The 25,700-nt window shown below is 39.7% G+C and overlaps 1 protein-coding gene across 1 annotated transcript in view; it reads right to left on the bottom strand.

The window, feature by feature from the left end:
* The window catches only part of zdhhc5a (zDHHC palmitoyltransferase 5a), a 41,855-nt gene extending 19,695 nt beyond the window's left edge, over positions 1 to 22,160 (bottom strand). The window contains exons 1-6 of the mRNA XM_061988386.1: positions 21,815 to 22,160; positions 8,200 to 9,649; positions 7,724 to 7,845; positions 3,749 to 3,906; positions 3,368 to 3,540; positions 3,143 to 3,245 (exon numbers count right to left, since the gene is read on the bottom strand). Coding sequence (XP_061844370.1) covers positions 3,143 to 3,245; positions 3,368 to 3,540; positions 3,749 to 3,906; positions 7,724 to 7,845; positions 8,200 to 8,363 — 720 coding nt within the window. The 5' untranslated portion in view covers positions 8,364 to 9,649; positions 21,815 to 22,160. The remainder of the gene's footprint in view (positions 1 to 3,142; positions 3,246 to 3,367; positions 3,541 to 3,748; positions 3,907 to 7,723; positions 7,846 to 8,199; positions 9,650 to 21,814) is intronic.
* Positions 22,161 to 25,700: the final 3,540 nt, after the last annotated feature.

The following is a 25,700-nucleotide window of genomic DNA, read 5'->3' as shown; positions in this document are numbered from 1 at the left end:
ATTAAAGTACAGTGTTTTATTTTCCTATATTCAAACAGTGTTACAGTTACTGTTTAAACTGTGTGTAATGTTACAGTGGCCAAAAAAAAATAAAAAATGACTTGTTAGAAAAAACTCTGCCTTGTTTTAATGAATACTTAGGCCTACTACGCTACTGTATTTTAGTATTGGTCATTATAGTGGTACTTGGAGAGCCAAATGTTTTCTAAGGTGGTACTACCACTGCAAAAAAATCCCCAAACCAGGTTTAATGAAGAAAAAAATAACAATTCACAATACATGCATTATCCAGATACTTTCTGTTGTTTATAGAAGTAGAAATAGTCAACATTTCACTGTCATGAAAATAACAGAATTCAAGTTTAAGTTTGTTCAATAAAAAGTTTAGTTATTATGTTATTATCACACGACAGTTTAAACTGGGTTTATTATGAGGCAAAAACACTTTATATTGAGCGTTGTTTCAAAAGTTCGTCTTGTTGGCACTTTGCAAAATCAATAATGTTCCATAAATGCAGTATATTTACGTTGTCCACATTTTGGGTCCAGAGACACTTTAAGCCAACTTTGAGGCCCGTAACAGCCCCACTGACTTTTGGGGGTGGCTCAATCAAATCATCTTCATCGTCACGCTCTTCAATGTCTAGGGCAGGGGTGTCATACTCAAATACAGAGTGTGCCAAAATGTAAAACTGAACAAAGCCGCGGGCCAAGGTTGAACAAATTAACCTTTTAATAGGGACCCAAACAAGTTTTGCATTGAATATTGCACAAGCAAGGCTTATATAAGTTTATAGTGACATGCAAAATCGAGTTTCAAATAATAATAATTAAAAAATATCAATGGCATATCAAATACAATTTAAATAAAAATTGAATACCTCTTTTCTATTTGCAGCCTTCTGAGGTAAATATCAACATTAACTTTTTCCACAGGCTAATATATTTGAAAATAAAATAATGAACAAACCAACCATTCAGGACTTTAAACTGCTCAGTTTGCAACACACTGATCTAATCTGATGTGCCCAAGCCAGATACCTGGCATCTTTTCTTGGATGCTAGTTCATTAATGTCGGGGCTCAGGCTTTGAGCTGAGGCAACCTTCATTATCGAACGAAGGTGTTCATCAGTCAGATGTATCCTGTGAGACGTTTTCGTCATCTTCATTGGAAGAGAAAAGTTGCTTACATAGATAAGTGCTGCCGAACATGGAGAGCAATTGAGCAGCTTGGGTGCGGAGCTGAGGCATTGTGTCAGGGATGAATTGTGGAAACTGTGCGGCGCCAACAGCATCATACTTTGACTTCGGCGTGTCATCACACTGTTTGGAGGTTAATTGGTGCTTTTTCCACATCAACTGCGAAGGGATTGGCAACACTAAATTGGCCCTAGTGTGTAATGTGAGTGTGAATGTTGTCTGTCTATCTGTGTTGGTCCTGCGATGAGATGGCGACTTGTCCAGGGTGTACTCTGCCTTCCGCCCGATTGTAGCTGAGATAGGCTCCAGTGCCCCCCGCGACCCCGAAGGGAATAAGCAGTAGAAAATGGATGGATGGATGGATGGGTTTCAAAAAGTAGAATGTATGACTTTTTAAAACGCCACTGTTTACACGGACGTAGGAAGAAGTACAGAGCGCCAATAAACCTTAAAGGCACTGCCTTTGCGTGCCGGCCCAATCACATAATATCTACGGCTTTTCACACACACACACACACACAAGTGAATGCAAGCATACTTGGTCAACAGCCATACAGGTCACACTGAGGGTGGTCGTATAAACAACTTTAACACTGTTACAAATATGCGCCACACTGTGAACCCACACCAAACAAGAATGACAAACACATTTCGGGAGAACATCCGCACCGTAACAAAACACCAACTCTTCCGGGACGCTACAATATACACCCCCCACCACCACCTCAACCCCGCCCCCTCCAACCCCGCCCACCTCAACCTCCTCATGCTCTTTCAGGGAGAGCATGTCCCAAATTCAAAGCTGCTGTTTTGAGGCATGTTAAAAAAAATAATGCACTTTGTGACTTCAATAATAAATATGGCAGTGCCATGTTGGCATTTTTTTCCATAACTTGAGTTGATTTATTTTGGAAAACCTTGTTACATTGTTTAATGCATCCAGCGGGGCATCACAACAAAATTAGGCATAATAATGTGTTAATTCCACGACTGTATATATCTGTATAGGTTGATATCGGAATCGGTAATTAAGAGTTGGACAATATCGGAATATCGGATATTGGCAAAAAAGCCATTAACGGACATCTCTACCCGATACCAATATTTTGGTACCGATACTATTACGAAATTGTATTTAGATACTTTTCTAAATAAAGGGGATCACAAAAAATTGCATTATTGGCTTTATTTTAACAAAAAATCTTAAACATTAAACATATGTTTCTTATTGCAAGTTTGTCCTTGAATAAAATAGTGAACATACAAGACAACTTGTCTTTTAGTAGTAAGCAAACAAAGGCTCCTAATAAAAAACTTGCTTTATTTGTCGCCATGTAGGCGAGGATTAGTGATTTAGAAGTAGCTAAAACCCTGCAGACTGCGGCTGGACTTTAGCCACTAGCTAGCTAGCTATGTCTTAAAGCACCTCTTTCTGAGGGCGTTTCAGTGTTATAACTTCATCTTTATCATTAGTTTTTAAGCCAAAATGCGTCCATTCTCCCTTTTCTGTCTACACACTGTGTCTGCTTGTAAGTACTCCGTGATTGAGCGTTGCCGAACATGCTCCTCTGCTCGTAAACCCAGCAATGACACGACGTGACGTCGCGTTGTCATGTCCGTTAAAAAAGGAGGGAGGGAGGGGGGGGACCGGTACTTTTTAGAGGCGGTATAGTATCGAATATGATTCATAAGTATCGCCGTACATACTGGTACCGGTATAACTACAACCCTAGTCCAGTGCATGATCGCGTTATACAGAGTGTCGTGTTATATGGAATCGCACTATATCGAACTTTGAGTGTATGTAACATCACACATCTTTGACATGAATTACAAAAAAATTCACAAATGTCTTCCGTGTTCCACGTGGTCTGTTCTACATCATCCACCACTATTTCACTTTAAATGACCCTGGACTCTTATGAGGTGAAGGATTCTTACCTGCTCATTAGTGGTTCTGCCCCTTGCCACAAGCACAATGTGAAAACCAGTGAGACCAGCAACTGGAATGAAGAACAGGCCAGCAACACACATTACAGCCAGCCTGAAAATGAGATTTAAGGACTATATTTAGGTGAAAAAGTGGAGGGTAATTTTTGTTTAACAAAAAAGTGTTAATGTGGACCAAAACAAAAAAAATGTATTTCCAATTCCCTTTAAGGATACGTGACGATCGCATGCAGGCGGCTGATGTACTGGTGATGATAGAAGAGGAAGAGTAGCCCAAAGCCAAACACGGCCATGATGTGGGCCGTCAGGGAAAGGAGGAAGAGGAAGAAGTATCTGTAGTTCCTCCTGCCGATGCAGTTGTTGACCCATGGACAGTGATGGTCAAAGTCCTTCACAAGCAAAGCAAGCTCTATAAACCATGGACGTTTGATGCTAATTTAATAAAACTATGGTTTAAATCAAATTATGTATGAGTTGAACAAAGTTAAGAGTTTTTATGTTGACCTTTTTCTGGAGTATATGAAGAAATATGTGGATTTGTCATAGAGGTCATTTGAACAATAGTGTGCTTGAATGTACGAGTGTGAGCCCACACACCTCCACACAATTGTCACAGACAGAGCAGTGGGAACAGCGTGGCGGCCTGTAGAAGCGACACGTTGAACACCATTTCATCCTGACCTGGATCCCCCTGATCTGCACGGTTTTATAAAGAGGGGCGCGGAAGTCGTCCTCTTTGTCCTCATCCTCCTCAGCTACACAAAAGACAAAGACACCAGCTCAAAAATTCAACAAAAGTCAACCTTTAGTCTTTGGTGCGCTCTGTTGAAGGGATTATTTTCTAGGACATACAGCGGCACCCCAACTTACAAGTATTTTTTATATACGAGCAATAACAGTATTTCCTATCTTAAAGTGTTTCTTTTTAAAAAAGGCATGTTACATAGTACACACTGTTTAAATCAGGGGTGTCAAACTCATTTCAGCTCAGGGGCCGGATGGAAGAAAATCTATTCCCACGCAGGCCGGACTGGTAAAATCATGGCACAATAATTTAAAAATAAAGACAACTTCAGATTATTTTCTTGTCTTACTTTGGCCAAAAATACAACCAGCACATTCTGAAAATGTACACATTACAAAAAATGCTCTTGACAAAACACTTCGTTAGATAAAAATTCTGAGGAAAAAATTGGTGCGGTTTCAAAAACACCATGAAGAACGCAATAAACTTATTCTTGGTCTCAGTGTTTTTTATAAAGCCATTCAACTTTAAGCACTTCCTGTTTAGCATTTTCATGTTGGCAGTTCACCGTTAAAGAAGTGTTGGGAAAAGCAATAGAGTCTTTCCTCAAACCGCTGCAGTGGTGACATCTGCAACTGCCAGATCACATTCATTTATCGTCATTAAAATATTAGTTATAATAGAAAAGGCCTTTTTCGTCAGTAATTTTCCATGACTTTTCCAAAATCTTTTACTGAATTTCCATGACCAAACAATATTATTTTCTTTCAATGGGATCACCGAAAATTAATTATCATACTATACTAGATTATTATGTACATACCATTATTCTTGTGGTAATTATTGGGCTAAATCTGGGACCTAAAGTACTACATTTCATGCCATCTCATGTGTTTCATGTGTTCTGCTATGACAATTAAGTTATTTGAATCCTCAGTAAAAAAAAGGTTTACATGAGAAAAGTACACACACAAAAACTCAAGACAAACTTAAGTACAACTTCTCATATTTTAGTTCTAACATATTTTGCCTTAACTTCTGCTTCATCCAACAGCCTCACGTATGAATAAATGTGGTTTAGTCTTTTCTTAAACAGCACTATAGGTGCTCTTTGTTGGGACACTAATGGCAGTAAGGGTCAAGGGTCCAAGTGAAGCTGGGATAGGCTTCAGCCCCCACAGTGACCCAGAGAAGGAGAAGCAGCAGAAAAAAGGATGAATGGAAGTTTAAAAGCACAGACTTAGGCACACTTTTTCCCGCCACAGGTACTCGCTGATATCTGGCTGTCTGGAAACAAAGCGGTGAAAAGGCGTCTCTCTCCTGAGTAGTATGAATTCACGCATTTTAGTGGCAACAGTATATCAGCTTGAGGACTTCATTTTTACAGAAACGTCCAAAGTTGGATTAATGAAACAGAACAGTATTTCCATAACTTTTCCAAAACTTCTGTGCTTGAAATTGCATTTTTTTTTTAATTCCATGACTTTTTCAGGTTTTTAATGACCGTACAAACCCTGTTTATTGCATTTCTTTAAAGGGGAACATTATCACAATTTCAGAATGGTTACAACCATTAAAAATCAGTTCACAGTGGCTTATTATATTTTTCAAAGTTTTTTTCAAAATTTTACCAATCACGCAATATCCCTAAAAAAAGCTTCAAAGTGCCTGATTTTAACCATCGTTATAAACACCCGTCCATTTTCCTGTGACGTCACATAGTGAAGCCAACACAAACAAACATGGTGGAAAGAACAGCAAGCTATAGCGACATTAGCTCGGATTCAGACTCGGATTTCAGCGGCTTAAGCGATTCAACAGATTACGAATGTATTGAAACGGATGGTTGCCGTGTGGAGGCAGGTAGCGAAAACGAAATTGAAGAAGAAACTGAAGCTATTGAGCCATATCGGTTTGAACCGTATGCAAGCGAAACCGACGAAAACGACACGACAGCCAGCGACACGGGAGAAAGCGAGGACGAATTCGGCGATCGCCTTTTAACTAACGATTGGTATGTGTTTGTTTGGCATTAAAGGAAACTATGAACTAGGTTTACAGCATATGAAATACATTTGGCAACAACATGCACTTTGAGAGTGCAGACAGCCCAATTTTCATCAATTAATATATTCTGTAGACATACCCTCATCCGTGCTCTTTTCCTGAAAGCTGATCTGTCCAGTTTTGGAGTTGATGTCAGCAGGCCAGGGAAGCTAGGGTCAATATTCTTCTCTTGATCATCTTCGGTGGCATAAGGGACGGTGTGAGCCAAGACATCCAGGGGGTTTAGCTCACTCGTCTGCGGGAACAAACTGCCGCCATTGCTTGCCGTGCTACCGAGGTCCTTTGTTCCTGAATTGCTCACACACTCCGGCAGATTCAATGGGGGTCTGGCGGCAGATTTCTTTGACTATCGTTGGAAATGCATCTGCTTTGAGTGTCGCAGGATATCCACACATTCTTGCCATCTCTGTCGTAGCATAGCTTTCGTCGGTAAAGTGTGCGGAACAAACGTCCAATTTCTTGCCACTTTCGCATCTTTGGGCCACTGGTGCAACTTGAATCCCTCCCCGTTGGTGTTGTTACACCCTCCGACAACACACCGACGAGGCATGATGTCTCCAAGGTACGGAAAACAGTCGAAAAAACGAAAAATAACAGAGCTGATTTGACTCTGTGTTTGAGAAAATGGCGGATTGCTTCCCGATGTGACGTCACGTTGTGACGTCATCGCTCCGAGAGCGAATATTAGAAAGGCGTTTAATTCGCCAAAATTCACCCATTGAGAGTTCGGAAATCGGTTAAAAAAATATATGGTCTTTTTTTCTGCAACATCAAGGTATATATTGACGCTTACATAGGTCTGGTGATAATGTTCCCCTTTAAATTATAACAATATTTTAAATCTACACCAGAAGTGCCCATTACGTCGATCGCAAGCTACCAGTCGATGGTGGAGGGTGTGTCAGTCGATCGCCAGCCAGGCATTCAAAAAATAGACCTAAAAATTAGCGATCATCAATCTTCACCAAGGCGTCACTTTCGTCACTTAATTGACATTCACGGCACCCGAGGGTCTTGTGAGATGACGCTGGCTGCTGCCAGATCATAAATAAGAAAAAAATGACAGAGAGGAGGGTGAGAAACACTTTTTATTTCAACAGACTCTAGCGCTGTACCTGCTGTAAAACCTCTAAAGACCGACCGCACAGTTACTGTCTTCATAATAAAAGCCGTTTCATCTTGCCTGCAAACAAAATAAGTGTCTCAGAAAGCTAGCGCGCACGGAGTTTGCCACCAATGTATTTCTTGTAAAGTGTATAATTAGGAGTATGTAAGCTGGACTAATAAGATGCCAAAAACTAACCACTTTCATGTGGTATTGGACAGAAAGGAGGACTTTTTTCTCCTCCATTTGAAAATGTGGACGTTATCATCACTACTGTCTGATTACAATCAATGCAAGTCATCAGAATCAGGTAATACACTAATCAATACGCTTGTCTTAATGGAAGAAAGGAATCTATATGTGTTAAATATGCTTGTATTATCTTTAAACCCATGTATTAACTTGTTAACAAAAACGTCTCTTTCATAAATAAATACATATAAATTATATATATGAATGAGGTAGATCCCTTTGACTTGGTCAATTGAAAAGTAGCTCGCCTGCAGAAAAAGTGGGGGCACCCTGATCTACACCGTTATAATGGTTACATCCACAAGTATTTTTTGTGTAAGGAAGTTGTCTCAGAGAATTCTAAAATCAGATTCATTGAAAGGCTTTTTTAACAGCGCAATATTTAATGATCACATCCACCTACCTCTTGGAAAGATGCCTGGGTCCATGAATGTGGCCATACAGAAGTTAGCCAAGACAAAGAGGAAGATGACGCCATTATAAATGGGTACTGCTGCTGAGAAACGCTCTGAGAGCCACGGGCAACTGCACAAGACACACAGGACAGAAGCAGTAAGTCAAATGAACATAATCACATAAAAGGCACAATATTTCACTTGCAGATTGACAGCAAGAGCTCATTTCTTTGATAGTTGTGTTTAGATTCTGACCAATTTGTCACAAATCAAAAAGCAAGGTTTCCTTAAACAATAGTACCTTGTTTTTTGTACGGCCCCCTTTTCCTATGCAAATCAAAACAAAGTACAAAAATAAAGGCTGGGGGAAACGGTTTTCGTCTGACCTTTTTGGGACAGATTATCAACAAAAACGAAGGTACCACTATAGTTTATTACCATGGTATTTTCTCACTTCATTCACCCAGAAGAGTAGGACACTTACGTGAAACAGAAAAACAGGGTGGTTGAGCCAACCAGGAAGAAGGTAGCTGCTGATACGGGGATGTACCGTGAGGGTCGCAAGGGTCTGGAGGATAGGACCACAGCATGGGGCAGGGGAGAGGAGGATGGACCCCGCCCTTCATTCCGATTACTGCCACCTGGCATCACTTCCTGTGCGCGCAGTGATGCGCTCGGACCTCAGCTTAGCTGCGATGCCGAGGGAATCGCCATTCTGGAGACAAATGTCGCTAGTGGCATTCTATGTGGGATTCTGGTGTCAGGATGATGGATTGACGGAACGGTCTATGAGGGGTCAGCTGAAATCCTTTGCAAAAATCCTCATGTAGATCCTGAGCCATTGTAAAAAAAAAGTTGTTCCAGGTTGAAAGTATTTGCTTCTGTTAAAAAGGAGATGTACTTTAAAAAAAAACACATTTCAGATCATCTCCAGAGAGGGATTTAAACTTCAGTAAATGTACCGTAGTCCTCCCCCACTGAAGCCAAATAGAGAAAATTGGAATTTTCTGTAAATACAGCGAAAAAGCTGACTTGATCAATTTTGAAAGACATTTAAGATCAAATTATATAAAAAACCTGTATCGTTTCTTATGGAAAGCAAACATAATTCAAATAAGGGAGTTAGCGCAAAGCACGAGAATTTAAAAAAAACATGAATTATTCTGACTAGTCCATTTTTCCTTCCTTCGAGAGTGCTTTTGCTTTGAAGTCTATCTTGAAGTTCTTTCAAAATGTACTTTTTTGTATTTGACAGGATGGAGATTGATTCAACTACGGTTGCTGTGTGAGGACAAATAAAAAAAGAGAACTTGCTTTTCGTTCAACGTTCATATTCGGCACAACAGTCTGTAAATGCACCACTGGGGGAACTTTGTTTTCTTACGTGTGGGCATCGCTTGATTTAGACCACCTGACCTGTGAGCTGCACCAGGTCTGTGATGGACAAAAACCAACAGTTGATGGTGTTGGACTTGAAAAAGCAAAATACACAATAAAATCCAGGGGTATCCATGCCAGTTTGATTTGAGGGACAAGAAATTCAAAAAAGGTTTTAATCCAAGGAGGACTAAAATGATAATAAATAGAAAAAATCTTCCATCTTAAGTTTCTTCATTGGTGAAATTGTGCTGCGGTTAGTCAATAGTTTCTAGTTTCAATAGTTTTTCCACTTGAACTTTTTTAAAGTACAGCAAGTCACAATCGTTTAAAAAAAAAAAGTTAATACATTTATAAAAACTTTGATCACAGAAATATTGCAGGCTATTTATATAAATATTCGTTCAAGCAAAAATGATCAGTGCTCTTTTCAAGTTGAAGATCAGAAATCTTGGATTTGTTTATCCAGTTGAAACTTGAGGTTGAAAGTACTAAAAAAACAACAAAAAAATTGATCCAATTAATTCCAGTTTGAGGGATGATGAGGATAACTGCACCTAAAAGTAAGAAAAATGGCTAAGTTAGAAACAAAGAGTGAACAGGTTTTGACAAATCTACAGCATAGTGATCTCTAACTTGCATCACTATTAGAGTTCCTTTGACAAAAAGAAAGACTTAGTGAGCAATTTGTGTTTATAAGTCAGGAAACTTTCACATTTCTCCTGCTTCATTAAGTCACATGCTCTCTTGGCACTGTCAGTGTTGTGTTTTGTCAGATGTTATAGAAGTTTTGTTTTCCTTCAGCTTGACTCTCTGCCTCAACAATGCCACCTTGTTTTTTTTTTTTGGTGACCTTTATGACGACAACGTGTGCTGGACATTGGAATGCTTGTGTCGATATGTTATTGTGCCACAGCACACCGGCGGCATTTAGAAATTAAATTGCATGTTACTGTGAAATGTGATCATGGTTCAGAAACCAAACCTATAGCTTAGTCATGTGATGTGCAAACTAAATGATCTCGGCAAATGTATCCGCAGCACTTGGAATACTTTCGTCAGTACACCCTAAGAAATATACTGTATGCTTCACGCAATATTTAGCCACTTCCTCTTTCTCTGTTCACTACTTTTCACCACAGTGACAGGGTGGGTGATATAGCATAAAATCTACATTGTGATATATATTGCAGCCTCCTGCAGTAACAATGTATTATTTGGAATGTAAATGATAATATAATCATTTTAAAACAGGTTACAAAGTCTCCTAATTTGGCTGCTGACCTATGCAGTAACATATTGCAGTATTATTTTCTCAAAAATATTAATCTACTAGCTGTCATACCCATGATCAGTTGTGGACTTGTGTTGTTTTTTTCCCATGTTTGTGGCGTTTGAGTTCCTGTCCAGTGGTCTTATTTTGTGTTTTCACTTCCCCTGTCTGCCATTAAGTGCTGACTACCACAGATGTCCCTGATAGGCAACCGGGACACACTTTCAGACAGGGCTGGATCATTATCTTGTACACAGTTGTTCTCTGGCCAATGTGACTGATTGCTTTGGTAATTGTACAATTCCTAACTGCACTGATCTTTGCTCTCGTGCACTCCCCAGCTGCACGTACTTTTTTTTTTAACCTGTATTCCACCTGCCGTTCTGTGCATCTTTGGGGTTATGCTGCTAGCACCGCTTCCCTAAACATGACTCTTGTTGGTTACTTTCTGCTGTAACATGGTTCTACCTATACCTCTGTTGAAAAGTAATAACTCATGCTTCTGTTTAGATACTTTACATTAGTTTTGGAAAATAATACAAATTTGGGTATTGATCTAATACCAAGCAAGTTACAAGGGCAGTATCGGTCATACCGATACTTAAAGCTTTCAAGATCATTAAATTATTTACTTTGATCACAATTAAAAAAAGACAAACAGTATGGCGATGTAATAATATAAATAAATATTAAAATAATTTCCTACTATTAACTCTGATTTAAATAATTTGTTTTTTTGCCCTTAAAGCCCTCCTGTGGCAGTGTGTAAACAATAACGACAAGACCATATATTGATACATTACTTGGTACAGTTATTGTCAATATTTGTATCGATCCGCCTGCTTTTGTTTACACTCAAAGTTAAAGTACCAATGATTGTCACACACACACACACACACACACACACACACTAGGTGTGGTGAAATTTGTCCTCTGCATTTGACCCATCCCCTTGTTCACCCCCTGGGAGGTGAGGGGAGAAGTGGGCAGCAGCGGTACCGCGCCCGAGAATCATTTTTGGTTAAGGGAATCAGTTTGTGATTTAAGCCCCAACTAAGAACTTTAGCTTAGCTCCTACATTGTATAATGTAGCATATTTAGTAGGGAAGTAATTATATCAAAATCTTACAGTACGATATTATCACGGTATTAAGGCCTTGGGTACGATATAAATAACTTAAAAATGACAAGGGCATTTTTAAGTTAAACACACTTACTGTAATTGAACACAAACATAACGCTAAAACGTTTGAATCATAGTTTACTACAAACAAGTATTTGTAGTAAGTGGCAACATCAGCTGTGTCTCTCAGCTTTTACTTTTTTTTTTCTATCAGTTTTGAAAATGATTCTGGAATATTGAGTTTATTTTCAGACCCGCCAAAATAAAAAGAGACAGAAAAACCTACACACCAAGTTTTAGTTTAATAGCGTCACGACATTATTGAGAAGATTTTGAAACCGAATGCCGCGGTATCTGCAAAACCGTTACATCCCTAATATTTAGTTATTCCTCGTCCTCCAGTGATAGTGATACATGTAAGTAACATAGTTACTTTGTAGTCATTGAGGCAGGGATTAATAACTTATAGCAACTTTGCAACGTGAAGAACATTAACCGCGAGTGGGGACGCCTTTGGTCGCTTCCAAATTTTTTATATATATATATATATATATATATATATATATATATAAGGGCTGCAACAACTAATTGATTAAATCGATTAAAATCAATTATAAAAATAGTTGGCCATTAATTTAGTCATCGATTCGTTGGATCTATGCTATGCGCAGAGGCTACATTTTTTGTTTTTTTTGTTTTACCTTTATTTATAAACTGCAACATTTACAAACAGCTGAGAAACAATAATGAAAATAATAATAGGGGTGTAACAGTACGTGTATTTGTATCGAACCGTTTCGGTACGGGGGTTCCGTTTCGGTTTGAGGTGCACCGAACGAGTTTCCACACGGACATATTAAGTAGCGTACTTCACGTTGTGTAAACAATACTCAAAATGCCGGACATTTGAGGCATTTATGAAACTCCGCCCTGACAGCCCCGCAAAAGAGGACATGTCCGGTGAAAAGAGCATGTATAGTCAGTCTATCGTAGCCCGTTAGCTGCTAGCAGGCTAGCAAAAGAGGACTAGCAGCGATCGGTTTCACCGGACGTGAAACCGATCGCTGCTAGCATGCTAGCAGCTAACGGGCTACGATAGACTGACCATACGTTCTCTTTTCACCGGACATGTCCTCTTTTGCGGGGCTGTCGGGCGGTGTTTCTTAAATGCCTCAAATGTCCGGCATTTTGAGTTAGGGTTGCGTGTATTTTCAATATACGTTCAGGGTTAAGAAGGTTAAAAACACAACAAATTGTGCGTGCAGCAGCATTCCTGAGGGAGGGGCCGAGACAGAGAGCGCGAGAGAGTTATGATAAACGCGCATGAGTCGTCAGGCTCTGCTTTTTATCAATACATTTATCAGATTTAATTTTGGTATGCTGTTTTTTTTTTCAATAAAATACTGGAAAGGATAGAAATGTAGTTTGTCTCTTTTATCCGATTATTAATCGATTAATCGATGTAATAATCGACAGATTAATCGATTATCAAATTAAATCGTTAGTTGCAGCCCTAATATATATATATATATATATATATATATATATATATATATATATATATATATATATACATACATACATACACACACACATACATACATACACACACACATACATATATACACACACATAAATAAATAAATTTATATTAATTAAAAGCTCTATTGTCGGCAAAATTGATATCATTTATATTGTATATAGCACATATCTTGCCTTGACTATTATTGCCTCAATTCGCGTTATCACACACTTCGGGCCTGATTTACTAAAGTTTTTGCGTGTACTAAAACACCTGCAAACTTGATATTAAAACGTGTGCAAAGTGGAATAAGGCATGCAATCCATTTTGCGTCATCGATATGTAAAATATACTGCATGCTGATCATCAAAACGCCCACAATACTGGGAGGAGAAAATGCAAATATAATTATATAGCAAACGCAATGTGATTTATTAACACTCATCACCATTTTGAGAGCACTATTTTGTGTTTTATTTGGCACGTGTCAGAATGCCATGCAGACTGACAGTTCCACACACGGCTGCAGGATCGGTGCTTGCTCTGCACAAACAGACGATGGACGGACAAGAATCCTCCGTTCTACATGTGTGTGTCAACATTTTGGACGGTCAGGAATAAAAATTAGACATAACGTCTATTTCCTTTTATAATTTTATTGCTGCTGGATCATTTGCGGGGCTGATTAAAATGAATTCAATTGATGCGTTTTGTTGTCTGCTGGCGTTCTTTTTTTTAATATTAGTTTTTTTTATTTAGGAAATATATTACCATAATCTCCTGCATGAAAAGATGTCTTTTCGTCTTGCATTTTAGGCATTCCAAACCCACGAATGCGCTGGTGATTGTGTCAGCATGCATATTTTTGTGATGTCTAGATTGTGATTCAGAAAAGGTGTTACAGATAATAAATGTGTGCCGCAGGTTCAACACATTGCACACTGGTAGGAGCATGATAACATGAATGTGCAGGAAATGATCAAGTTCCTACAAAATCCTCATTTAAATAAAAGGTGGTCTGCACCACGTTTCACTTGCACACGCAGTGTTAGTAGATCACACGCAACACGCCCACTCATTGACATACATGCTATTTTTTTTATTTTTTTTATTTTCAATCCAGCCCGCCGGACATTGCCAAATATTTTTTTTAGATCTTTAAGATGGAAACTGTAGCTGCCATTATGATGTGCAGTGATGTTTTCAAATGACCGTAAGTCTTGAACTATACAAAGTATTTCAATGGTTGTAATCTGCGCTTTTGCATGATATACTAGTTACTATGGTAATCTAATTAGTTACTATTGTACTCTAATTAGTTACTATGGTAATCTAAGTCACAGCAGCTCAGACGAGGCACCAAGCAGTGTGGGTGGGGAGCGTTTCCAGAGCGGCCAGCCTGAAATGTGGGTGTCAGGGACAGACGCAGAAGGAGATTTTTACAACAAAGTTCTAAAGCTTAGTATAGTGATATCACATATATCATATTGTAGGTGTTTTTTTACCCTTCCAGTTCATATTTCACTGTGTTTGTTGCATTTTTGTTGCATTTCGTTTGATTGTAAAACATGTCGATCGAGAGGGGGTATGACATTCATATGTTGTCAATATTCAGTGTTTTATCATTCATAGTTAATATTGTAAATCCCACATTCATTATTTTCATGTACATTCTGGGTTTCTCATTTAGTAAAAACAAATTAAATTCCATTCTGTTTTTTAAGGCGGTCTGTCATAACGTTTTTAGCATTCAATCAGACATTATAGTGAGGTTTTGTATAAGTGTTCCTATAAGTCAGATATACCGGCCCCCAGACACATTTTTTTCTCAAAATTTGACCCCCCCCCCCCCCGAGTCAAAATAATTGCCCAGGCCTGGGGTACAGGTTTGAAGATGAATATGCGACTTGATTGTAACTCTTTTCAAAACCAATATTCACTGGTACCAAAAAGAAAAAAATTACTGAAAAACGGATTATTGATTGACAAAAGTAACAAAAAGATGTAAAGTGCAATATATATTTTCAACAAAATTTGACGTAAATAGTTTTTATTCAGTATTGTTAAGTGCTAACTTGTTTTTCCAAATGTTACACTTTTTTCTCTAATTCCGCAGCGATACACCTTCCAGTCATATAACTTGGTATGTGAAACCAACTAACTGTTAGCATGCTACCATTAAAGTGCAAGCTTTTTGAGCTAATTTAGCAACCGTTTAACCTAGTCATATAACTTGGTATGTGACAGCTGTTAACTGTTAGTGTGCTACTGCTAACTTAACCATTCTAGCAAGCTAACTTCAGCATGCTAACTTTTTCATCTAATTTTACACGTTCTTCTCTATTTCCGCAGCCATACACCTTACAGCCGTGTTACTTGAAATGTGAGACACACTAACTGTTAGCATGTGTGCTAACGAAGGCATGCTAAGTGTTAGCATTTTAATGTGCGCATGCTAACATTTTAGGCTAGCCCTGTAGCTCATTTTGTACAGTTACACATAAAACTCACAGATTCAGACACTCGGCACTATCTTCAAAGTACGGCGGCTTCCAACGACCCCCGGCCATAGGTCCAAGGCACAGATACACTATATTGCCAAAAGTATTTGGCCACCCATCCAAATGATCAGAATCAGGTGTCCTCATCATAGGTGTATAAAATCAAGCACTTAGGCATGGAGACTGTTTCTACAAACATTTGTGAAAGAATGGGCCGCTCTCAGTGATTTCCAGCGTAGAACTGTCATAGGATGCCACCTGTGCAACAAATCCAGTCGTGGAAATTTCCTCGCTCCTAAATATTCCAAAGTCAACTGTCGGCTTTATTATAATAAAATGGAAGAGTTTGGGAACAACAGCAACTCAGCCACCAAGTGGTAGACCACGTAAACTGACAGAGAGGGGTCAGCGGATGCTGAAGCGCATAGTGCAAAGACTTTCTGCACAGTCAGTTGCTACAGAGCTCCAAACTTCATGTGACCTTCCAATTAGCCCACGTACAGTACGCAGATAGCTTCATGGAATGGGTTTCCATGGCTGATCAGCTGTATCTAAGCCACCAAGTCCAATGCAAAGCGTGGGATGCAGTGGTGTAAAGCACGTCGCCACTGGACTCTAGAGCAGTGGAGACGCATTCTCTGGAGTGATGAATCACGCTTTTCCATCTGGCAATCTGATGGACGAGTCTGGGTTTGGAGGTTCTGGGAAGGCTGTCCACAAGGTTGCGTAGTGTGTTTATAGGAATTTTCCCCCATTCTTCCAAAAGCGCATAGGTGAGGTCACACACGGATGTTGGTCGAGAAGGCCTGGCTCTCAGTGTCCCTTCTAATTCATCCCAAAGGTGTTCTATCGGGTTCAGGTCAGGACTCTGCAGGCCAGTCAAGTTCATCCACACCAGACTCTGTCATCCATGTCTTTATGGACCTTGCTTTGTGCACTGGTGCACAGTCATGTTGGAAGAGGCCCGCTCTAAACTGTTCCCACAAGGTTGGGAGCATGGAATTGTCCAGAATGTTTTGTTATCCTGGAGCATTCAAAGTTCATTTCACTGGAACTAAGGAGCCAAGCCCAACTCCTGAAAACAACCCCAAACCATAATTCCTCCTGCACCAAATTTCACACTCTGCACAATGCAGTCCGAAATGTAGCGTTCTCCTGGCAACCTCCAAACCCAGACTGGTCCATCAGATTGCCAGATGGAAAAGCGTGATTCATCACTCCAGAGAAGGAGTCTCCACTGAACTAGAGTCCACGTGCTTTACACCAGTGGTCCCCAACCACCGGGCTGGGCTGTGCATCGATTGATACCGGGCCGCACAAGAAATTAAAAAAATAATAAAAATCAACATAAAAAACACAAGATCGATTACAATTAGTGCACCAACCCAAAGAAATCTCCCTCCCCCATTTACACTCATTCACACTCAATCGCACAAAAGGGTTGTTTCTTTCTGTTATTAATATTTCTGGTTCCTACATTATATATCAATATAGATCAATACAGTCTGCAGGGATACAGTCCGTAAGCACACATGATTATATTTTTTTATGACAAAAAAAATAATAATAATGATACCATACCACCCTCGGTCCGTGGGACAAATTTCCAAGCGTTACAAAAAGGTTGGGAACCACTACTTTACACCACTGCATCCCACGCTTTGCATTGGACTTGGTTGTGTATGGCTTAGATAGAGCTGCTCGGCCATGGAAACCCATTCCATGAAGCTCTCTGCGTACTGTACGTGGGCTAATTGGAAGGTCACATGAAGTTTGGAGCTCTGTAGCAACTGACTGCGCAGAAAGTCTTTGCAATATGCGCTTCAGCATCCGCTGACCCCTCTCTGTCAGTTTACGTGGAACTACCACTTCTAGTGATGGGTCCGGCAACACCGATGCATCGGCGCATGCATCGAGCTCATAGAGCAAAACCCTGTGTCGGTGCGCGTACCACTTTTAGAAAGTCACGTGACCGATCATGAGCTGTTTCGGTCACGTGACCGATACGCGAACTGTGTCGCACTGACGCCTCCTCTGTGCCCTGTGAGCGGGTCTTTTCTACAGCCGGAGAAATAACTAAGAAGAGAAATCGTCTAAAATTGAATACGTTGGAAAAACTGTTTTTTTTTAATAAAAATGTGTAAAAAAAATTAATAATAATAATCCCAGTCCACAAGCATTCTCATTCACAACACGTTTTCTTAGATTTCCATGTTATGATACATGTTCACATTTATTGACTGTATCTAAAAAAGATAAAAATATATTTTTATTTAAATGAAGATATGAAATAATCCTAAATGAAATACAATGACTTGGTTTATATTATTGTATAAACCCAAAATGTTGAAAGAGCCATATTGGACCAAAAATAGAAAAATAAATCTGTCTGGAGCCGCAAAAAATTAAAAGCCATATTATATACAGATAGTGTGTAATGAGATATAAATTGAATTAAGAGGACTTAAAGGAAACTAAATGACCTCAAATATAGCTACAAATGAGGCATAATGATGCAATATGTACATATAGCTAGCCTAAATAGCATGTTAGCATCGATTAGCTTGCAGTCATGCACTGACCAAATATGCCTGATTAGCACTCCACACAAGTCAATAACATCAACAAAACTCACCTTTGTGCATTCATGCACAACCTTAAAAGTTTGGTGGACAAAATGAGACAGAAAAAGAAGTGGCATAAAACACGTCCTAGAAAGTCGGAGAAAGTTATACATGTAAACAAACTACGTAGTAGGACAAAACGGCGCTCGCCAAATACTCGAATCAGTGAAGCATGTTTAAAGGCCTACTGAAATGCGATTTTCTTATTTAAACGGGGATAGCAGGTCCATTCTATGTATTATACTTGATCATTTCGCATACCTGCCAACTTTTGAAATCAGAAAAACCTAGTAGCCAGGGTCCAGGGGCCGCAGGCCCCGGTAGGTCCAGGACAAAGTCCTGGTGGGGGGTTCAGGCTTCGCGCCCCGACGCAAAATGATTATTAGCATTCAGACAGGTTAAAATGTTGCTAAAACCATCACTTTTCTATCAGTCACAGTGACTTTTCAAAACAAAAATATTACAGCAAAAATCATATGGGTTGATTGACATGTTTATTCTGTAAGCTAACTTCAATAGTTTGAAATTATTTTGACAGTTAATGCCAGTTATCCTGTCAACCTTTCACAAGACTTCAATTTGTTAATTGAAAGTATAAACAGTATAAACACTTTTTACAGTAAACAAATGGTAAAACAGTACTAAACAATTCCATTAAAAAAAAAATTGGTGTCATTATTAACTTTCTGTCCAAGCTTGTATAATCTACTGCCTTGTTCAATTGTATAAAATATTCTGTGCCTAAAATTCACATTTATATCACAATTATCATACTGTAAACATGGTAAGCTAACTTCATTAAAATTAATAGTCCTGTCAATAGCATGGAATTACAATTCAAATGTAGTTTTTTTGTAAGCCTTTCAAAAGAATTCAAAATATGAAAAATTAATGAAAATTAATTTAAGCCATCAGACACTTGAAAAGTGGCACATCACATCTCTAATGTAATCATTTTAACTTTTCAACAGAAATAGCACTGCAAAAATATTAAGGACATACTTCTGTGTTTTGGTAGTTATGATGTCAACATTTAACAAGATTTCTTCAACTTGGACTTGAAAGCATAAATAGTATAAACACTTTTAACAGTATAACAGTACTAAACAATTCCAATAGATAACATTGGTGTCATTACCTTTTTGTGGCTAAAATCCGAAAAACGTTGAAAGTTTTCCACTTGTATCGCTAGCAACGGCATTAGACTTGTGTTTTTTTGTCCCAACGTGGTCTTTTACATGCTAATTCCTCTGTGTCCGATCGAAAAATCTTGTCTGCACAAGGTGCAATTCGCGTAGTTTTCACCCTTTTTGGAACGGATAATTATTCCCGGATAGGCTTTTGAATATTCTTCACGGAATGACTGCAGTTTTCTTTTCGGTTTAAGACTCGTTTGCGATTTTTCTCCGGCTGATTCCATGATCGTTCGCTCGTTTGGAAACAATGGCAACAGGTGCCTCGTGCTTGGCAGCGGTGCTATAAATAGCCTCGCGCATTTTAAAAAAAAAAGTTTAATTAATGAAAAACCGTATTTTTTATCACTGCAACCGTAACCCGGAATAGGTTGATGAAAACCGTACTAATTACGGGAAAACCGGAGTAGTTGGCAGGTATGATTTCGCGATATTGCCATATTTTTGCTGAAAGGATTTAGTAGAGAACGTCGACGATAAAAGTTTGCAACTTTTGGTCGCTGATAAAAAAAAGCCTTGCCTGTAACGGAAGTAGCAGACGAGTAGCGTGACGTCACAGGTTGTGGAGCTCCTCACATCTGCACATTGTTTACAATCATGGCCACCAGCAGCGAGAGCGATTCGGACCGAGTAAGCGACGATTTCCCCATTAATTTGAGCGAGGATAAAAGATTTGTGGATGAGGAAAGTGAGAGCGAAGGACTAGAGGGCAGTGGGAGCGATTCAGATAGGGAAGATGCTGTGAGAGGCGGGTGGGACCTGATATTCAGCTGGGAATGACTAAAACAGTAAATAAACACAAGACATATATATACTCTATTAGCCACAACACAACCAGGCTTATATTTAATATGCCACAAATTAATCCCGCATAACAAACACCTCCCCCCTCCCGTCCATATAACCCACCAATACAACTCAAACACCTGCACAACACACTCAATCCCACAGCCCAAAGTACCGTTCACCTCTCCAAAGTTCATACAGCACATATATTTCCCCAAAGTTACGTACGTGACATGCACATAGCGGCACGCACGTACGGGTAAGCGATCAAATGTTTGGAAGCCGCAGCTGCATGCGTACTCGCGGTACCGCGTCTGCGCATCCAACTCAAAGTCCTCCTGGTAAGAGTCTATGTTGTCCCAGTTCTCCACAGGCCAATGGTAAAGCTTGACTGTCATCTTCCGGGAATGTAAACAATGAAACACCGGCTGTGTTATCTGGCACAACAGTCAGGGGGTGCATTCTACGGCGGCGGTGCATTATCCGGCACAACACCTGTCGCAATACACCACTTCCCACCTACAGCTTTCTTCTTTGCTGTCTCCATTATTCATTGAACAAATTGCAAAAGATTCACCAACACAGATGTCCAGAATACTGTGGAATTTTGCGATGAAGACAGACGACTTAATAGTTGGCCACCATGCTGTCCCAAAATGTCCTCTACAATCCGTGACGTCACGCGCTGACGTCATCATACCGAGACGTTTTCAGCAGGATATTTCGCGCGAAATTTAAAATTGCACTTTAGTAAGCTAACCCGGCCGTATTGGCATGTGTTGCAATGTTAAGATTTCATCATTGATATATAAACTATCAGACTGCGTGGTCGGTAGTAGTGGGTTTCAGTAGGCCTTTAATATAAACAGTGTGCTTTATAACAATTAGGGAGGTTTGTGTCATGTTTGTCCTCCTACAGAAACCATATTAAAACAAAAAATATATTTTTCCCCCTCATCTTTTTCCATTTTTCATACATTTTTGAAAAAGCTCCAGAGAGCCACTAGGGCGGCGCTAAAGAGCCGCATGCGGCTCTAGAGCCGCGGGTTGCCGACCCCTGTACTGGGTCATAAAATCAGTGTCAGTTGAGTCGGTCCATAGGTTCCCTGTGGGGATTTTTAATGTCCAGCAGATGTCAGTATTTAGTGACACAGTATCAATACAGCTTTGCAATGTGTCGAAACGCTTCATGACGCCTCATCAACCCATCACTAACCACTTCCTGGCTGAGTTGCTGTTGTTCCCAAACTCTTCTATTTTCTTATAATAAAGCCGACAGTTGACTTTGGAATATTTAGGAGCGAGGACTGGATTTGTTGCACAGGTGGCATCCTATGACAGTTCCACGCTGGAAATCACTGAGCGCGGCCCATTGTTTCACAAATGTTTGTAGAAACAGTCTCCATGACTAAGTGCTTGATTTTATACACCTGTGGCCGGGCCATGTGATTAGGACACCTGATTCTCGTCATTTGGATGGGTGGCCAAATACTTTTGGCAATAATGGATGAGCAAAGGAGCCAGCATGAAGCTACCATTATTGTGTCGCACACTCACTACATAAAATATCAAATATCACGTATACGACATGTATGTGATAATAACGTGACGTAATCACGTCGAATTAATGGGAAATGTAGTGTGCGGGCAATGGCTGCTGTAGCCGATTAGCGGTAGCAGGAGGCTCAGATGATACTCACCTGTTTCCTGAATGGCCCAGCGGTGCGTTAAAGTCTCAGAAGTGACAGAGCATCCATTAACGTCCACGGCCGAGGTCACTAACGAGGGATGAAATGTGGGCGGCAAACCTTCTCCTTGTCACACGGAAGCCATGGCTGCTGCTAGTCAGCTGTCACCGCAGCTGTGGTGATTGCTATCTTTTTAAATGTGGTGACGAGTTGGACGCTGTGAAGAATCGCAACACGTCTCAACTTCATCGTTCAAAATGACACAAGCGCCGACCACCATTCGGGTTTGTTTATTCCTCACGTAAACCTTAATAGCAGCGGACAGCTTGATAAGAGGAAGACATTTTTCTCTGTGACGTCAGCGTACACGTGGCACAATAGAAGAGCTCTGATTGGACGGCAGCGCCTTTCTCCCCTTTGTCTCGCACGAGACGTTCTACCCCTCCCAAATTACGTGAAATGATCGGGTTTGGTAAATAATTTAAACCATAAGAAGTCATCGTGACACAATTTTAATGTCCAAAAATGCGTCTTGTACAATTTTGTTTATTTAATTTAACTCAAGAAGCCCCTCAGCCCTGAGTGAGTACAGGAAGCATTTGAGTGCGGTTGTCATGTGACAGTCACGTGACAGTGTCAGGCGGCACGGCTTCCCCAAAATGGCAGCGTATCATAGCAAAAGCTTATTTTTAAGACTCATTAAAGCAATTTTTACAAATATACTTCTTTAATTGGAATGCAAATATTATTTTAACTATATTAATTCAGTGAATAGGTTTTTGTGTGAATACTCCCACTTCCAAAGACATGCACCTGGGGATAGGTTGATTGGCAACACTAAATTGGCCCTAGTGTGTGAATGTGAGTGTGAATGTTGTCTGTCTATCTGTGTTGGCCCTGCGATGAGGTGGCGACTTGTCCAGGGTGTACGCCGCCTTCTGCCCGATTGTAGCTGAGATAGGCTCCAGTGCCCCCCGCGACCCCAAAAAAGGGAATAAGCGGTAGAAAATGGATGGATGGATACACCAAAATTCATCTATTTATTATTAACCCGATTCAAACCGTTCCAACTTCGAACTGTTCAGCCTATTCAGGAATCGCGGGCTTTCCTTTGACAAATTCCAAACATTCCCAGATTTCCCGGGACATTTTTCCCATTAAAAATGAAACTTCCACCAATTCAACATTTTTCCACCTATTCAAACCAGTCCACCTTCAACACATTCCACCATTCTGGAAATGTAAACTACTTTCTTTTCCCCAAGTTCCAAAAAATTCCAGGATTTACTAGAATTCCTGGTTTTCCAAAGCCCTAGTTCCACCCTTTTTTCTCCTTCCACGTTTTTCAACGGATTTCAACCGTTCTACCGTCAAAACACTCCTCTTAATCAGGACACAAAACAAAGTTGTTTTTTGAACTGGAAAAATTCCCGGTTTTCCCGAAATTCCGTAATACCGTTTCTCAATTCCACATGTTACTACTTCAACATTTCTCGACCGATTTGAAAAATTCCATCCATTTTAACTTTTTCAGACCATTGAAGTTTTTTGTTTTTTTTAGCATTTTCAAATAAATTCCCGCATTTCCTGAAATTCCCAAATTTTGGGGAAATTCCCATTAAAATCAATTGGGAATTCTTCAAAGTTCTACAACTCCCACATTTTTCGTCTGATTCAAACTGTTCCAACTTCAAAATGTTCCGCTTGTTTGGGAATTGTGTGCTTTACTTCAACAATTCTAAAAACAATTCCAGGATTTTAGTTCAACTTCAGCATTGGAGCATTCACATGCAATTTCTTCAGGAATTGCCTCATCTAGCTATCCTTAAAATCGCAATGAAAAGCCTGACATGACTTGTCACAGTATAATCATATAAACAAGACATGCCAGGACAAATGCCACTGTTTCAATAATTTGTAATGACCAACAAAAGGGCATTACTGGCCCTATTTTTTTATTTGGTACCTGGTCAACATCTGAAATATTGCCCACCCCTAATCGCGAGTGATGATGCCAAGGAGAAGCCAGAGCTTGAAACTATTCTTCTGCTGTCCCAGGTCTACGGTTTGCGAAAACTTGTTCTCTCCGGTGAAATATGTAAACAGACAAAAACAAGTGAATGAGACAAAAACAATGTGCCACCATTGTTCAGAAGAGATTTGGATATATATAGGGTATCATACTAATATAAAATATATATTAATTTATTTTGTATTTGAGGATTGCATTTTTGGGTAGAACTACCTGCTCATAGTTTGTGGGCAGGTTTTGTGTGCCATTTGAAAATGTTAAATTAAGTGAGGGCACTGTTTGTTGCTGTGGTCAAATCCAGGTTAAAACACACTTTTATTCTGAAGCTTACTTTGCACTACAATGTTTTACAGCTGTTTAACTAGTTAGCTTGCTGTAACAATACAATAAATGTTGTCATAAACACATTAATTATCACATGAATTAGCCCTGTGGGCCTCAAATTGTATGTCGACGTCGAAAAAAGCGGTCAACTTTTTCGTAATAATAATAACACAGCAGACTTGATGAGTTGGCCCCATGGACAGTCAGGAACGTGGTTCCACTGTATAATGCAGTATAACGCAGATACACAACCATAAACCATTTATTTAAGGTAATGCAAAATACCCAAACAACGGCAGATATAAGTGTGTTGAAAATAAAGTACAAAGATCCACAGACAGAGCTGTGAAAAAAGTCTAGAAATCAAAATAACAATCAACATCCAAACTAGAAGTGAAGAGGGTTTTAGAAGGGGACGGCGTGGCGAGGTTTGGGAGAGTGGCCGTTCCAGCAACCTGAGGGTTCTTGGTTCGATCCCCACCTTCTACTAACTTAGTCACGTCCGTTGTGTCCTTGAGCAAGACACTTTACCCTTGCTCCTGATGGGTCGTGGTTAGGGCCTTGCATGGCAGCTCCCGCCATCAGTGTGTGAATGTGTGTGTGAATGGGTGAATGTGGAAGTAGTGTCAAAGCGCTTTGAGTACCTTGAAGGTAGAAAAGCGCTATACCCATTTACCATTTAGTAGTCAGGAATAGAGCAACAAGTTAGTCCAGGAATACGCTGGAGAAACAAGGAACAAAAACAAATCCGTAAAAGAGGGTGAAAGACACTAAATGTGCAAAAGCTAGGAATAAGATAAAAAAGAAGTACTAGCGCAGAAATGGAGAACTCATGTCTACACAGGGAACCACTAGAAGTTTGGATGATATCGGGCATCTTCCAGGTGTGAACACTGGTCACAGGAAACGTGTATACAGGAACTACAACAATAAAAGCTTGCATGGAATGCACTAAAAACTACAATGATAATAACCCAGCAGGCACAAGAGATTAAAACTACACTGAGAACTTGTTGAATTAGGTTCTGACATTAAGCAACTCAAACATTACGTTGAAACAACATGCTTTTTGACGACGTTGAGTTCTGACGTTGATTTGACCACTGATATTTGGTTATTTCCCAACCAATATTCTACAACACAAATGCAATGTTGAAACAACATGCTTTTTGACTACGTTTATTATGATTATTATTCAATGCCAGGTTGCGACATTGATTTGACCATTGAAATTTGGTAAATTCCCAACTAACAATGTGGATCCAACATTGGACATCAAAATTGTCTCAAGTTACAAATACAACTATTTTGCAACGTTGTTTCAAAGTCAGTTTTAAAGCACATTTGTGTATAATCAACATTGCATCAATGTCTAATGCCTGCTGGGAAGGAACATACAGTTTTGTACAAGTTAGACTTTTCTGACAATGGACAGTTGCTTTATATTTCCGCAACAGCCGAAGCCAGCTGGGATAGGCTGCGGCTTACATTAATGAGGACAAGCGGTATAGAAAATGATTGAGAGATTATGACATGTATCAC

Source organism: Nerophis lumbriciformis, linkage group LG27 (assembly GCF_033978685.3).
Source record: "Nerophis lumbriciformis linkage group LG27, RoL_Nlum_v2.1, whole genome shotgun sequence".
NCBI lineage: Eukaryota > Metazoa > Chordata > Actinopteri > Syngnathiformes > Syngnathidae > Nerophis > Nerophis lumbriciformis.
The sequence above is the reverse complement of the archived record's forward strand: the minus strand, read 5'-3'. Positions and strand labels throughout refer to the sequence as shown.